Genomic DNA, 16,529 nt, shown 5'->3' on the forward strand with positions numbered 1-16,529 from the left:
TCTCTGTATTTATATGCCGTAAAATCCCGAGAGTACACCAACTGCCAAAAGATCGCTCACCCCTCATTTTTTTTTCTCTTATCGTTCCACCTATGGGCGGGCTTTTTAATATCGTGTTCATGTTGTGATTATCCCTAAAAAATATGATGATGATGATGCTGTTGTTGATTCGAGATTCTACGGTATCCGCCCGAGTCTGAGCCTCACCGTCTCCCGACGCTCGCTCTTCTCCTGCTGAGTGGTGATGACGGCGGCGAACATCTCGGCCAGCCTGTCGGCCAGCTTGGTGGTGTTGGTGATCGGGTAGACGTTCTCCCCGGTGCGCTCCGAGAGGACCCTGAGCCCGTCGTCGGCCTCCTTACCCACGGGCACGGAGAAGACGCGCACGCGCTTCTGGAGCAGCGTGGGCAGCACGTCGTTGATGTAAGGCGGCTCGTTCTCCTCGCCATCCGTCATGAGCAGCAGGGCCGCATTCTCGGCCGTTTGTCCCTTGCGCTCCAGTTCCTGGGGTCCGTGTTTCTCGTGTGAACAGCGAGGTAAGGAATAGCACGGTTCCGGCTGGGAATCTCCCCGGACGCCATGTTGATGCGCTTTCGCCTTATGCCTTTGTATGCGAGGAGACGGAGTTCTCTAGCTCGCTCGAGTTATATTATGTCGTGATCAACTTAGCCAGCCAAAGTAGCCGGGAACATAAAAGGACAATGGCTGGTCACGATTTTCATTCACACGCTCCAGCCTTAATTCGAACTAAACACGAGGCGGCGATCAAAAAGTAGACCCGTTGGTGGCCATAATGGCCGCAATGAATGCTGCTGGAGCGAATCCGAAAAAAAAGAATAACGGAGTAAGCGTAAGTTTTTGTCACCTTATATAGGGAGTATTCACTGTACGCCATATTTGTGGGTGCTGTTTAGAGCGCATGCTCAGAAGGAGCTCACATCAATAGGCTGCGAAGTCCGGCACTCTCGATGGTGCGGAATGCACGTTGCAAAATAACTGTGGAAGCTCGCCATCAGCACGCGCTCAACATTCGCGCACACAGCTATGGCCGCCAGTGAATACTCCCTATACATCCCCGGTCGTACTTACTATGTTCCAATAAATGTCTGCGTGCAAACTAAGAAGGAAAGTGACAGACGCTGTTCATCAACATGGTGGAACACGGCTTGGCAGAAATGAAACCGCGTTCCTTGATATCTCCTCATAGGGAGTATTCGCTGGAGGCCATAGTTGTGTGGGCGACTGCTGAGGGCGTGCTGACGGCGAACTTCCACAGTTTTTTTCCAACATGCACTCCGCTCCATCAAGATTGCCGGTCTTAGCAGCCTACTTGATGTGAGCTCGTTTTGAGCATGCGGTCTAAACACCGTCCTCAAAAATGGCGTCCATTAAGTATACACTCTATAGGAAGTATTCACTGGCGGCCATATCCGTGTGCGCGACTGCTGAGCGCGTGCTGATGACGAGCTTCCACAGTTCTTTTGTAACGTGCATTTCGCACCCTCAAGATTGCCGACCTTTACAGCCTAGTAATGTGGGCTCGTTCAGAGCATGCGCTCTAGACATTACCCACAAATATGGCGCCCAGTGAATACTCCTTATAGGGAGTATTCACTGGACGCCATATTTGTGGGTGCTGTTTAGAGCGCATGCTTAGAACGAGCTCACATCAATAGGCTGCTAAGACCGGCACTCTTGGTGGTGCGGAATGCACGCTGCAAAAGAACTGTCGAAGCTCGCAGTCAGCACGCGCTCAGCATTCGCGCACACAGCTATGGCCGCCAGTGAATACTCCCTATTGGCGACGTGCGCGATCGAAAGTGTCGCTGTGGTCGGCCTTTCACGATTGGCCGAATGCTGGCTATGACGTCAGAAAAGGATTGCTCATCGACGGAAATAAGAGTAATGAAAGAACTTTAATTTTGGCGGTGTTAGCAGTGTTGGTTTCAGAGTACAATGATTTCAGGCTTCCATCATGTTAATTACAATCACCATCCAACTTGTTGTTCGCAAGATAATGACGTCACAAGAGGGAACTACAGGAGGGCGCCACCAAAATATCTCACCGCTAATAGTCTCACTTAACGGCCGACTGGTTTTTACAATGCCAGGAACATGTCTCCGAAGGGAGTGTTTAGCGCGTGTTTCTACGTAGTCCCTCAATAGACCCTTTTTAAAGCTGCACGCCGTACGCTACCGGCAGTTTGATACTTTAGACCCATGTTCCGGATAAAAAAAACAGCACGCGGGATGGCCAAAAAAACATGCTTTTCGTGAAAGGTTCGTCAAATTATGAGGCGCTGGAGAAATGCAGCCTTCTGCGTTAAGTCCTTATTTCGAACTCTTTTTGTTCGCCTTCCGCCCATTGAAAAGCATGCGGCAAGGGCCTTAGAACGCGCCTGGTATCGCTGCGCCGCAGCGTTCTTCCGCACCAAAAAGTTCGTCTGCTTTCCTCGCCGTCACCATGGCAACGAACGCCGAATGAATAGAAGCACGCACGGTACCGCCGCGTGAAGCCAGCAACAGCTGACGCCATTTTACGAACGCCGTCTACTAGCCAAAGCCGAACGCGGTGTGTCAGATCAACCGCCTCCGCCGGTGCGCCGCTAGCAAAGACGACGAAGCTGAGACACGCCGACGGCGATCGAGCAAGCAACAACACCACGGGACGACTGCAACGGCGGCATTTATTCGGATCAAAGGCCGCCTTCGCCGGTGCGCCGCTAGCAAAGACAACGAAGCTGAGACACGCCGATGGCGAATGGGCGAGCAACAGCACCGCGGGACGACTGCAACGGCGGCATTTATTGGGATCAAAGGCGCGAAATAAGCAAGAACAATTTTTATTTGAATCATAACACCCGATATCCAAGTTGGGGACCACATACCTTTGCTGGGTCTTTACTGTGAACTTTTTACAGAGACACGGGGTGCCGCATTCAAAACACAGCTCCGTTTGCAAAATATGGGGGCCCTGAAAAGGACCGTTGAGACCGCTACCAGAACCTATAACTGACGTAACGAGCACTTGACGAGCGGTTGGCGCATAAGTCGTCTTTATGCACGCAGGCGGGTGACGGGCTCAGCGCAGCGGATCCCTCGAAGTCACCGGGGCCGTCAGAATCCTCGCCCTGTCTGCGTCGGGGCTCTAGATTTTGGCGGCCGCGCCGACGAACGACTGGAATCTATCAGTGTTTCCGCGCGCCTTCTCTCTCCTCCAAAACATGAACTTTGCAAGGTGACCAGTGAGATGGTGGCTCTCGCGCCGTCCAGGTGGAAGAGAGTTTTTGACGTGGGCCCAGGTGCCCCGCACCAGTGTTCGGGTCGACAAAGTGCAGCTTGTGGTTAACGGTGAGGTGCGTGAAGCGAGCGTCATCTGCAAGCTTGCGATAGCCAGCCCAACAATCAGTGATTATTCTTGTTCCAGGGCGGACCCACTTGGCGCTTAGCCCTTGCAGGGTTTTAGCGTCACGGATCTCCACGGGAACAAAAAAGCAGCACCCGCTGCAACGCGCCACACCGCCGAAAACCCACTGGCCAGGCCTTAAATACCCGCGATGGTACTTGTGCCGACCGATCATACTCTCGTCTAGTTCTACAGTCACGCCTTCGCCACCAATCATGTCTGAATGCTTAAAGACGGCATTTACCACAACCTCCCGACAAAGGCTCGCCCAATCAGTTATTGTCTTACTTGCGATATCAGCCTCCCGCTGAATGACGGCGCACGGTAGGTTCGGGCATCCGGAGGATGATTTTCATGAGTTGGACAAGCGTCAGGTGCGTGCGATCCTTCGAAAAAGGAACCGCTCCGTTCCGAGACATCGCCCCGGCACTGAACTTTGACCGGCTTCCTCTTGGGCACCTCACGAGTCATCCACACACCGCACCCCCCCCCCCCCCCCCCCCCCCCCGTGTAGCCATCCGCAGATCTAGCGCGGACTTGCAGCTTGTCATCGCAGCTTCGCACTCTGGACACGCACGAAAACCCAGGAGCCAGGAGCAGGCCAACGCGCTAAAGCAAATTAATTGCTTCAAGAGGGTCTTTCATGGCGCCAAGAAGACGGCACAAGTTGAACGCCATGGCACTGCGATGCTCGCCTCTGCAAGAATAAAGAGCCGAAGGGGAACTGCGCGCTTCTTTGCATTTATTATATTTATTTCATCCGCCATTTTATACCTCGTGACACAATTCTAACAAACTCATTGGTTGACCTGTCGGACCACACCATCGCGTGACAAAAAAAAAAAAAAAAAAACGCCAAACGTTTGTCCACGGACGGCATCGTCACAAAGAAGGGAGCAGTCGAACCCAACAACAAAATGAAGTAACAAAGTGAACAAAAATAAAAATAAAAAAATAAGAAGGGAGCCGTTGGAGTTTCGGACGGCGTCTTCTTTGATGAGAGGAGCTGCTCTGGCCAGAGCGGCAGAGCAGCCGTGCTGCTCTGGCTGCTCGGAATATTCCTTTTTTATTCTTTTTCTTACTCTACTGGGTGCCACGACCCTTATTTGGAGCTGATTTGTTCAAATAATAACAAACAACGCGTTGGAACGGAGGAGGTAGAGAGTCTTGGCGTCAGAATTTGACGTGGTAGAAAAGAAAAGAAAATAACGAATGCACAATACATACCGTATGCCAAGACCGTTATACTCCGCACTTGGCGAGGCCTTATGACGCAGCCGACGACCGTTAGGCTATTTATTTTGTTTCTTTAGATTTTTTATCGTGACGACTACTCTTCTGTGCCTCGGAGTCTCCAGCGGAGATCCGGCAGTTTTTAATTATTATTATTATTGTCGTTTGAAGGGTACTCTTTCTATGCTGCTTCGTTCCTGACGCCATAAAAATAAGGGGCAAGATTACTTTGCACCACGTATAAAAAAAAAATGCATAAAGACGACTTATGCGCCAACCGCTCGTCAAGTGCTCGTTACGTCAGTTATTGAGGAGTTTCAGCGACGGTGTCACCGCCCTGGCGGCCGGTCGCCGAAAGAGAACGAGGGGGATAGGTTCGCTGGGCGGTGGCTTTGTGTATATGCGTTGGCCGCGAACGTAGGCTTATAAACTTCGGCAGCAAGAATATTACGCGGCTCTAGTGTTTCGGTACGAGCAACAGAGGTGACACGATCTGCTACGACCAGCTACGATTACCCGCCGCAGCGATGCAGGCGTCGAAGGAGCGCAACCTGTGTACTACGCAGTCAGCCGCCGTCGCCCGACGCTGATCGTTCGGCATTCAGGGCTTTCCGCCCCGGGTTCTTCGCTTGTACTTGGAACCGAGTATTATTTCCTGTGCTTGTGTATGTGCTCAGTGGCTGGATATGGACCTCATAGAGCAGTTCTTCAGACTCAACAGCGATTCAAAGTTGACGGCGGAAGGGCTTGCGGCAACGCTTTCGGTTGGTGCACGGCTCCGACGACTACACGGATAAATATTAAGATTGGTGCTAGCAAGGTGGGCCATAGTCGCTTTATGTTGACACGATTTTGAGTGTATGTACTCCGTGCAAAGGCGAATCTATCGCGTTTCTAATCCACCTTTGTTTTTGTTGTTTTTAGCACGCACGACCGACTGCTAAGCAAATGCTTCTGTACCGATCACGGAGTGAATGTCTTCGGCCTTACATTGCGGAACGCCCAATAAAAAGTCATATTCGTTCAGCGAGAAAACTTTCCTTTCGAGTGACCTTCTGATTGATAATTTCTCCCGTACTTAAGAGCTTTAATCAACACGATCGATTAAGTTTGCTGCCCTAGTTAGGACATGTTTGTGCTACATGCGGCACTAATGCTTGGCACGATGTTTGCCACTGGTGGTATTGTGAATTGGTTTACTTCCAAAGCTAACTGTGTGACAGGTGGGACCATTCAATTTGCTAAAAATGTGATGATATGGGAATTTCGTTGCATAACTAGCGTTTTACGTTTAAGATTGATAAGAAACATGCTCATGTGATGATGCATGTCTACAGCATAAGCTTTGCAGATCCAGAATAGATGTGCTATAGGCTACAGCCTCAAGGTTTTTAATGGACCAAATTGGTGATTACACGGCAATAAATGTTGTGGTGAAAAACTGCCCATTGACTCGGTGAGTTTTGATCGTGACCATTGGTGTGCTGTTGGCAAATTAGATAATGGCACACCTTTTCCCTGACCATCTGGCTTCAAGGGGCATTGCATCTAGATGTGCTCAAATATCTTTATTTCAAGGTTCAGTGGACCCCTCTGCATCATTACAGGAAGGCAGTCTCAAGCCACAACAAACAGCAGTGAATATACAATGCATAATAACAGGCACCAGTGTCCAGGCGTATAGTCCGCAGTAATAAGTTTGAGCCTAAAAATGTTTCTGTTTTGTTTAGATAGTTTGCATTTGTTGTATAATCCGCAGGGCCCGATTTCCGCGCCCAGTGCATAGTCCGCCAAGCTGGTGCGTTGTGTCTTCGTGCTTTTTTTCCTGGGTGGCATTTTCCTCAGAAGTTCTTTGGTGAACGCTATTGAGCCTGAAGAACTGCTTTTGAGGCCCATATCTAGCCACGGAGCGCACGCAAGCACAGAAAATAACACTCGGTGCCAAGTACAAACGAAGCACCTGGGCGGAAAGCTGTGAATGCCAAACGAGCAGCGTCCAGTGACGGCGACTGACTGCGTTGCGCCCCTTCGACGCCTGCATCGCTGCGGTGGGTGGTCGTAGCTAGTCGTAGCGAGATGATCTTCACTTCAAGCAAGAAATCTTGTTATATCATAGTCAAGATATGTGTGCCAGTGCTCGACGACGTGGGCTCTCTCACGTTGGTGCAGTTGTCATCAAGAAAGGTGCATATCAACAATATTGCGTGTTTGAGGCTGAAACTATGACGCATACTTATCTAAACTTAAATTTATCGGTCTGCGGCTACAAACATTTTCGTTGACGTTGCTTAGATGATGTAACCATTCAGGCCTCGCATTAAATGGTGTTGCGACTCTTCGGTTGTGTATGAAAACCTATTTTTGCCCTACTAAAAGACATTTCCAAAAGGACATGTGTCTTCTGCTGATACATATCTTCCAATTTACAATGCAGAGGCAAACAGAAAATCAACTGCATACATCTACCACTTAGCATAAGCACCTTTGGCATTCATTCTTGAGCACACTCAAATATCAGCTTAGTTTGGTCTTGTTTTAGAAGCTTTGCCCTGTTCTGTAAAGATAAAATAGTTAAAAAAGCTTTACCTTCGTTCTTCTTCTTGGATTTAATACAGACTTGTTTGTCAGCAGATATCACCGTGGCACATACAACTCGAATGACCGATGAGACTATTGCTATTACAATAAAGCTTTTCACAAGAGCCAAAACGAGGCTTGTAGGGGTGCAAAAGCACATAGAAATGAGATTGGCACTTCCGGGGATTGTTTACATTACGCGTAAAAACAGGACGACCGGCGACCAGCTGATCGCAAGATAACACCAAGGATACCGATGTTTCGATACGCAGGATAAAGACCTCAATCGTCCCTTGTATGCTGCAGTTGTCATACTTTCTATCCAACCGCTTTTTTGCTCAATTAACTAGAACAACCGAAGAGTTCGCGACACCTTTTAATGCGAGGCCTGTATGGTTACATCATCTAAGCAACGTCAACGAAAATGTTTGTAGCCGCAGACCGATAAGTTTAGTCTTAGATAAAGTACGCGTCATAGTTTCAACGCGCGAACATTGTTGATATGTACCTTTCTTTGGACCCGCGTACATTCGGTTCAACTTGATGACAGCTGCACCAGAAGTGAGAGCTCACGTCGAACACTTGCACACATATCTTGACTCTGGCAAGATTTCTTGACTTCAACTGGCTTGAAGACTTCATCTGTAGCATCACGGTAGGTCTTGGTTGAAACGATGATCGTCTCGCACACGGCAACAAACAGAGAACTACACGCTTTGTTTTATTTATACGCAACCGGTCTACGGGCGTCGCAAATCTATCCCCCTCTTGTCCGCCATGTTGGATCGATCGGAGCGCCCCCTATATTCGCTGAAACTCCTCAATAGGTTCTGGTAGCGGTCTAAACGGTCCTTTTCAGGGCCCCCATATTTTGTAAACGGAGCTGTGTTTTGAATGCGGCACCCCGTGTCTCTGTAAAAAGTTCACAGGAAAGACCCAGCAAAGGTATGTGGTCCCCAACTTGGATATCTGGTGTTATGATTCAAATAAAAATTGTTCTTGGCTTATTTCGCGCCTTTGATCCCAATAAATGCCGCCGTTGCAGTCGTCCCGCGGTGCTGTTGCTCGCCCATTCGCCGTCGGCGTGCCTCAGCTTCGTTGTCTTTGCTAGCGGCGCACCGGCGAAGGCGGCCTTTGATCCGAATAAATGCCGCCGTTGCAGTCGTCCCGCGGTGTTGTTGCTTGCTCGATCGCCGTCGGCGTGTCTCAGCTTCGTCGTCTTTGCTAGCGGCGCACCGGCGGAGGAGGTTGGTCTGACACACCGCGTTCGGCTTTGGCTAGCAGACGGCGTTCGTAAAATGGCGTCAGCTGTTGCTGGCTTCACGCGGCGGTACCGTGCGTGCTTCTATTCATTCGGCGTTCGTTGCCATGGTGACGGCGAGGAAAGCAGACGAACTTTTTGATGCGGAAGAACGCTGCGGCGCAGCGATACCAGGCGCGTTCTAAGGCCCTTGCCGCATGCTTTTCAATGGGCGGAAGGCGAACAAAAAGAGTTCGAAATAAGGACTTAACGCAGAAGGCTGCATTTCTCCAGCGCCTCATAATTTGACGAGCCTTGCACGAAAAGCATGTTTTTAGACCGGAGTTTGGAGATAGTTTTTTTTACAACAACATGGGTCTAAAGTATCAATGTGCCATTTTTGTTTGGTGATGTTATACAAGTGTCACGCAGTTGCTGGCCGTAGCGGCGGAGGTGAATGCGGCAGTCGCCTGTTATACTGCAGGTCGCTCTACAGCTTGCCAGTCCACGCAATATTCAACAGTCGGGAGTTTAGACTCCTCAAAAGAATTATGAGCCATTCCACACTGTGAAGGTGAATGACCAGCGAAGTTGTTTAGCACACAACACAGACGTGGCACAGAATTTTGAACAAAGGTAAGAACACATTTCATGTTTTGATCCATGACTATCGTGACGAACGCTACGTACGCAGATGTCGTGGACTATCGCCGCCCAGAGGAGCCGGAGGCAACTAGACACGCAGAAGGAAAGTTTCCTTTCCTTCCGCCACCCGGCGGAAAGAAAGGAAGCTAGGCACACGCGCGCTTCCCTCCTTCTCCTCTTTTCCTTCTGCTCTCCTCTTGCCCCTGAATTTGTGCATGGGTGGCGTGACACGAAGTCGTGACGTCATTTTCCCCGCTAAAGTTAGCGGGAAAACTGAATTGGTGCTGAGGCCACATGACGTCAACTTGCCCGCTAATTTTAGCGGAAACATTTCTCCGACAAATTTAGCGAAGCAATTTCCCCCCTAAACTTAGCGGGTAAATTTACGTCACGTGACACGAAGTCGTGACGTCAGTTTTGTTGCCGCACACGAAAAATCCATGGGACCCTAGCCATAAACAGCTTCGTTGTAAAACGGCGACACTTAAGTTTTCTCATACTTTTGGTTCTTTTTCGCTGTCATTTTAACGATCAAACGCCAGGATCGCGACACCCAGCGTAACTCCTGTGAAGTCATTTGTTGCCACTTCGGGACCAGGGTTGATGCGTGGGCGGTACATACAAGACTCAAAACACATCAGTTCGAGACGTGTTCCAGACACCGTAGTCTGGTGTCTATGCTGTGTCCTGGGTGTCCTGCGTAGCATGATCGCTAATTTGGGGGTCTTTAACGTGCGTCAGACAGTGAAAATTTACGCGAACGCGGAATGGCACGATGGTTATTTAAAACAAAACCCGTTGAGGTCAGGATTGAACACAAACACCGCAGTTTCAGCTTCCCCTCCAGGTTGCTCCGTGCCCATCCAAATGACAGTAAGAACAGTGAACGACAAGTTGGCAAATGACGCAACAAATGAAGAGCAAATGGCTGACGGCGTTGCATGTTAGGCTCATGCTTCTTGCTTCAGAGTTTGTCCTCTAGCACCCTTATCGGTTTGTTACGTGACCTCATTGGCAATGAACTGGTAATAAGATGATTCCGACTCGACACCTCCAGCGTTTCTTATCATCATTTGCGAATAACAAGTTTCCCGGTGTTCTGAAAGGGAAGCTAAAGAGGTTCTTAAAAAAAAAAACGAGTTATAGGTGAATTCTAGCGTATTCTTATTCTGTGAATCTGAATATCACGTTCATTTTTCCCGAAGATGTAACTCGATCGACGTAAGAAAACACGAAAATCTTCCTACCAGTCGTTACGTCACACACAGATCTTTGGGCCGCCAAGAGTGCTCGTGTGGACGGCACGTACAATGGCACTGAGACCAGTCGTGACGTATTTTTACGGCCTTTATTGAAAACAGCAAAACTGCGCGCACATAGCTTTGATAGGCGCTGAAGATGCGCGAGAGCGGAGATTCTGGAACCTCTGTTTATGACGTAACGCTCCAGGAAGGAGGGGCTTCAACGGTATACTTTAAACCTTATTTTCTGCAGCCTCCGTGCACCATGTGGTCTGTGTGATCAGCACAGGAGTGGGTACAGATCCCAATTTACAAATGTGATCTGTACCCACTCCTCTGCTGTGATGCTTCGGCGCTGCAAAGTAGAAACAAATAACTAGATCATAAATAAATATAAAAATAATATCAATATTCGTGACTCTATAGGCCTAATGAAGACGATTTAAGTGTGTTTTTCTCTAATACAGAACCGCTTCGGTTTCCCTTTAACAAACACGGTGGAAGTTTGGTGTCATCGCATTTGGTAAAATACACGTCACTACCACGTTATTTTGTTTTTCGTTTCGCCTTTAAGTTGAGGAGGAAAGCTAAGGGGAAGAAGTTGGCAAATACTTCCGTGGCCTCTTTCAGCAGTTAGTGACTGTACGTTACAAGAGACACCACCTCACACACGCACCTGCACGGACGTCATGAGGGCCTTTCCGATGGCGGTGCTTCCCCTCGCTATGCTGGGCACGGCGTTTTTGAGGGCTTGGCGAGTGGCGGCGCTCAGCGTCATCATGTCTGCGACCACGGTGGCGTTGTCGCTGAAGGTAATGATGCCGACGTCGCTGCCGTCGGGCACGTTGTCTTCCAGGGAACGGGAGGCCGCTTGCCTCAGCATGTTGATCTTGTTCTCCAACTGAAACCGATGAACGTTCAAAAGGAAAACTGAACACAAAATTAAGAACACACTTTTAAATGTCTTGGCGAAACACGCATGCCTTGGCCATGCCCCATTGGTCCAAAAATATCTCCCTCGCAAAGTAACAAGCGCGATAGTTAGGTCGCGAGAAACATTTTGAGACGAGAAATTTCGAATCCTATGCTTCTATTTAACTGGTCTTAACTCAAAATAAAATAAAAAATTACATAAAATGTAATAAAAATAAAATGAGTCTCGCAACGTCAATGAGGCACTAACTTTTTCTCTTTCTTTTTGTTTTGGGGGGGGGGGGGGGGGCAGGTGGAGGGGGGTGGAGAGAGAAGTTAATTCTGTGACCATCTTTTAAAATACTGTTTATAAAATGTCGGTGCTCAATGCATTTCATATAGTGCTCGTAAAACATTTGAAACTCCCGAGCACGTGCGGCCCAATTTCTTCGCTTATTCTCGACTTACAGAGTGGTCCCTTTGTTGCATAAAGGAATTTGGAGACGGAGTATAGTTCACAAAACATTTTTTTTAAGGTATACTAATATGCATAAAATATATTTGATCGTCGGCAAGGGATCAAATATATTCTTGGAGGCGATAAGATAAATTTAGTTAGTACTTTCAAAACGCATGCCAAATATATTCTCGGGAAATAACTGCAGCACGGTATTGCCTCATTTTTACGACACAATAATAATACCCACTTCCTGCGTGTTTGTCTCATAATTGAATTACAGTAAAAAAACAAAGCGTGCAGTTTTTCGGGTTTTTTTTTTTTTTATTTAAAGCAAGCTCACGCTACATTGCTTTCCTTTTCCTTTTTTTAAATGGAATATCGTGATCATATGTCACTTCATGTTCTATGTACCAGTTCAGTTTCTCCAAACAGGCAGGTTTGCTCATATCAGCTGTGGACGCTGCGAATCCGCGGAAATCTTTTTTTCGGCGAAAGACGCCTGTTCCGATGCCCTTCTTAGCAATCAGATCCGCCGTCGTGCGTCGAGTCACACAAACCCCGGTAAGCCACGAAAAGTAAAAACAAGAAAACACAATAAAAACAGGAGAAAGGATTAAAAATTATAAATACAAACTCGAGTGTAGCTCGAGACCGCACGCTTCTGTGACTTAATTTCTTTGCTGTTTCCACCACTATGCGTAAATCCTAGGTCAAATTGTGCTACAGCTTTATATACGGTAACAGTCGGTTGCCAACATATGAACAACAAAAGTGGTGCCACCCCAGATTTAAAAAAAAAAATCATGTAAACACGTTAATTAGTGCAAGCGCATTACTTTATGACGTCACGAAAGTGAATGAGCATCCGTCAGCACCAATTCTTTTATGATTGAACCCCAGGATATCAATCGTCAGCCTAGTTCTTCAGCAAGAAGTCAAAGTAGCCCCAGACCCACACCCACGAAGTCAGTTTACTAGAACTGGGGCTCTAAGCTGGACACTCAGCGAGAAAGTCGGCGAGATTTCTGACTGCCGCGATTGGCCAGCGCCGCGCTTGGCCTTCGCCCCGACCAGTCATGGCGGTCAGAAATCTTACCGACTCGCCCGCGCCCAGGAGCTCCATGCTTGCGAGACCAGTGGTCACTTCATCGTCCTTTATGTTATCTTCGACACTAACGTTCAACGCGCTTCAGTCATTGAGCGGGAACGTTGTTTTTTTATGGGCGGCGCCTGTAGAGACCTTATATTCCAACAGCCTGTAATGCAAATATTACAGGCAGTTGGTACAAAAGCATGAAGACATATTGGTCTTGGTAAGGATGCACGCGGAACTCACCCCCATGCTTCCGGACACGTCAAGCACAAAGACGATTCGGATGTGTCCTTGACCCTTCACAATCCGAAACTCCGTCGGCATCCTCGGGACGGGATCCGTGATGCTGGAAATACACACAGTTGTTGTTGCTGTGCTCAAGTTGCTCGCGCCTACTCAAGGAGAAGATTAGACAAGTATCGATGCGTTAGCATTTGTACCTACATGACAGTGAGAAGCTGACGCCGTCTACCTGAGGAAACAATAGTGGAAAGGGAAAAGGCGTCACGTAGACAGGAGGAGAGTAGCGAAAAAAAAAAAAAAGGCGAGAGGGAGGTCACGTCACGGGGCGGAAGCCAATGCGCGAGCGTGAAACCGGTGAACAGCGAAAGCGGCGTCAGGCAGCGGATGCCGCTGCTAAGAGTACAAGGCGGGCGAACGAGACAGAGGAACGGAAGCAGCGCCTAGCTCGGCTGGCCGAAGTGCGGCACAGGAAGCGGCAAGTCGACGCTGGTCTGCGTGTGACAGAGGCTGGGCGAAGCGGGTTCGGCGAGCCCGATTTGCAGGAAACAATTAAGGAAGATCCATTGGTGGATCCTTAGAGAATGCGTTACCATCACTCTTGGGAAACGCCGCACACGTTCACCTTTGGAAAACGCTAACAATGACCCCATAATGAAAGCAAAAAGAGGCAGCAAAAGGTAGAAGGAAAAGAGAAAACCAGAACAGAAAAACGAAAGGGTCAAAGGGGACGTGTGGACGTGTGTGTCGTTTCCCAAAGGGTCTTGCTAACACGCCCCAAGGATCGACCAATCCATCTTCCTTTCATTTTTATATAGAATGAATAATGATAAAGCATAGTAGTCTAAATATAAAGAAGGACATCGTGGTACGACACTCTGTTCCTGCTTCTTCCTTTTGCTGTGCCAGTCTGTGACTTAGTATTGCAAAGGCACTTGCCCTTGTAAGCTTCGGGCTCCACACATTTAAATATTACGCTACTTTATTGAGTGTTACGTTGCTGTGTATTTGCTGTATATAGAATGCTCGCAAGTTTGTGAGATTATATTCGATCGACCTGATGTAAACCTCAAATGGACTAGGGACCTGCAGAAAAATGATGCAGCGCTCCTGTCTAACCGTTTGGCGGTAAGTACTTCAGCCTATCTGCGAAAAATATTGAGAGTGTTTTTTTTTCACAGCAAGAATAAACTACACGTCGCCGAACGCCCTTTCGTGATCCAAAATGTAGCGCTAGCGGTTCGGGTCATGAGACAAAGTTTCAAACTAACCGTTATTTTTTTTCAAAACTTATTGGCAATTTTCGAAAGTTTCAACGAAAAAATGGGATGCGGCCAAGTAGCTGACGCCACTCAACTGGATCTAATCGTGGGCTTGTCGGCCGCCATTGTTCTAACAAAAATTGCCAAAGATCGGTTAAAATTTTTGAATATGATAACTGGAAGCACCAAAACTTTAGCATCTTGCATGGACCGCTAGCTCTACATTTGAGAAAAAACTGAGAATTAGACGATTCGTAGTTTATTTCTGTGGTTAAAAAGCTTTATATTTTTTCCAGAGATACCCTCTACGCCGGTTGTTTTGATATTTTGTTTTGTCCACCATACAGGCTGATTAGTAAGAGCAGCAGACAGGGGACTTTTCTTAACCTCTTTGTGGCTACAAGATCTACTCAATGACCTCTGAGAAAAAACTAATGAGCGATTAATGCTCCTAAGGTCTCACCTTCGAAAATCATCGGTGTTCGAGATGACGTCCCACGTGCTCCTCATGTCACAGAGGACGTTCTGTGGGGTGGGGGCGTCGGCGTTGTGCTTGTGGTCTTCCGTGTCCCCGCAAAACGCGTTTATCTGGAAGAAAGCACAAACGACGCGTACGCACGAAAAAATGAATTGCTTAATTGTAGGGATGCTTAAGTAGCCATTTAGTTCACGCGTATATGTATAGTATGCTAATGAATGAACCATACTTGATCGAAGGAATCAAAGTTTTACGAAACCGCCGAAAGTCAAAAATAAACGTCGGAGACAGGATTCGAACCCTGGGCCTTCCACTGTCCGGCAGGGTGTGCTAACCACTACACCCCTGTGGGTTAGTGGTTAGTGGTGTAGTGGTTAGCATACGCGCCCGGGCAGTGGGAGGTGCAGAAATAAATCAAGGCTCCGCCGTATATTTTGAATTTTGCCGATTTCGTAAAACTTTGATTTATTCGATCATGTACGGTTCATTCAATTGCATATTTTTGATTATTTCCTCTTTAAAAACTATGTACGTTGAAGAAAAGCGCTCGTGATATATTCACACGTGATTCTTGATTCTTGCAAATGATGATTATACCGTGTCTCTAAAACTCATAAACAAAACTAATATATGTACAGGTGACGATCGAGATAAACAGTAAGAGGATATCTGCACCTTCCGCGAGCCAGCAAGTGTCGCACCCCGTTCTACGCGGCAGCTTGTGCTCTCAGAACACCTACATTTTGCTTCTTGTGCATTCATAAAGAGATAGTAAACACCATAAAGTCAAGGTGAAGTGGCGGAGTGGTTAGCACACCCACCCGCGCAGTCTCACCTTCGGCCGGTTTCGTAAAACTTTCATTCATTCGATCAAATAAAGTTCATTCATCTGCATATTTTTCAATTGCATACATACACACACACAAGCGCGCGCGCTCGCACGTACGTGCGTGCGTGCGAGCGTGCGTGCGTGCGTGCGTGCGTTTGCGTGTGCGTGTGTGTGTGTATTCTACAAAACCGTATCTGTGCTATTTAAGTTTTACAAGGTCAGCATCCAAGAATGCAATCCAATCCACGATGAGAAACTGAGGCAAACGAGGAAACGAAAGCTCTCGTGGAAGTCACAGCACTGAGCTCTGATTGGAATTAATAGTGGGTAGAGCAAAGGCTACATGCCTTTCGTCTCCACTCGCTGTTCAAACGCCATCGAATACCGTATAGAGACAAAGGCAGCTATTCTTTTCAGCTCTGAAGATGACACCCGCCAGAAGCTCTTTATTACAACGGTCTAGAAACATTTCAGAGAAGGCTTCGAACCCGCATAAAATTACAGTCGAAACGCGATACATATCAGTCCAGCCATCGCGCTATCCCAACTGCGGCGAACCAAAAAAAAAAAAAAACGCGAATGCAAAGCGCACAAACACCGCAATGAACGGGCCATCAGGCTCTTTTATGGAAATCTGTCACCACCTCTCTGTCGCATGGTATCTGCGGCGGCACCATGCGATCACACGAAATGGAGGCAGACGAGTATTCTCGTTTTCCCCTTGCCACTCAAACTGCCCTGTCACGAGATACCTCCATGCTAATTTATCTCCTTTACTAAATTACATTAACAAAAGAAACTTTATACATGGCTTTGTGAAACGCTTTATTCGCGTGAAATATTTCTTGTGAAACCTTTTAGCTCATTGATGGCTTTGGCAATTGTGGAGCGCGTTATTTTTAATTAATCTCCT

The 16,529-nt window shown here is 47.7% G+C and overlaps 1 protein-coding gene across 1 annotated transcript in view; it reads right to left on the bottom strand.

Moving 5' to 3' along the window:
* The window catches only part of LOC120841635 (calcium-activated chloride channel regulator 1), a 57,776-nt gene that overhangs the window by 5,228 nt on the left and 36,019 nt on the right, over positions 1-16,529 (bottom strand). The window contains exons 6-9 of the mRNA XM_042286264.1: positions 14,773-14,897; positions 13,051-13,153; positions 11,019-11,243; positions 208-504 (exon numbers count right to left, since the gene is read on the bottom strand). Of these exons, the coding sequence (XP_042142198.1) occupies positions 208-504; positions 11,019-11,243; positions 13,051-13,153; positions 14,773-14,897 (750 nt within the window). The remainder of the gene's footprint in view (positions 1-207; positions 505-11,018; positions 11,244-13,050; positions 13,154-14,772; positions 14,898-16,529) is intronic.

Source organism: Ixodes scapularis, unplaced genomic scaffold, assembly GCF_016920785.2.
Source record: "Ixodes scapularis isolate PalLabHiFi unplaced genomic scaffold, ASM1692078v2 PGA_scaffold7__128_contigs__length_106722199, whole genome shotgun sequence".
NCBI classification, from domain to species: Eukaryota; Metazoa; Arthropoda; class Arachnida; order Ixodida; family Ixodidae; genus Ixodes; species Ixodes scapularis.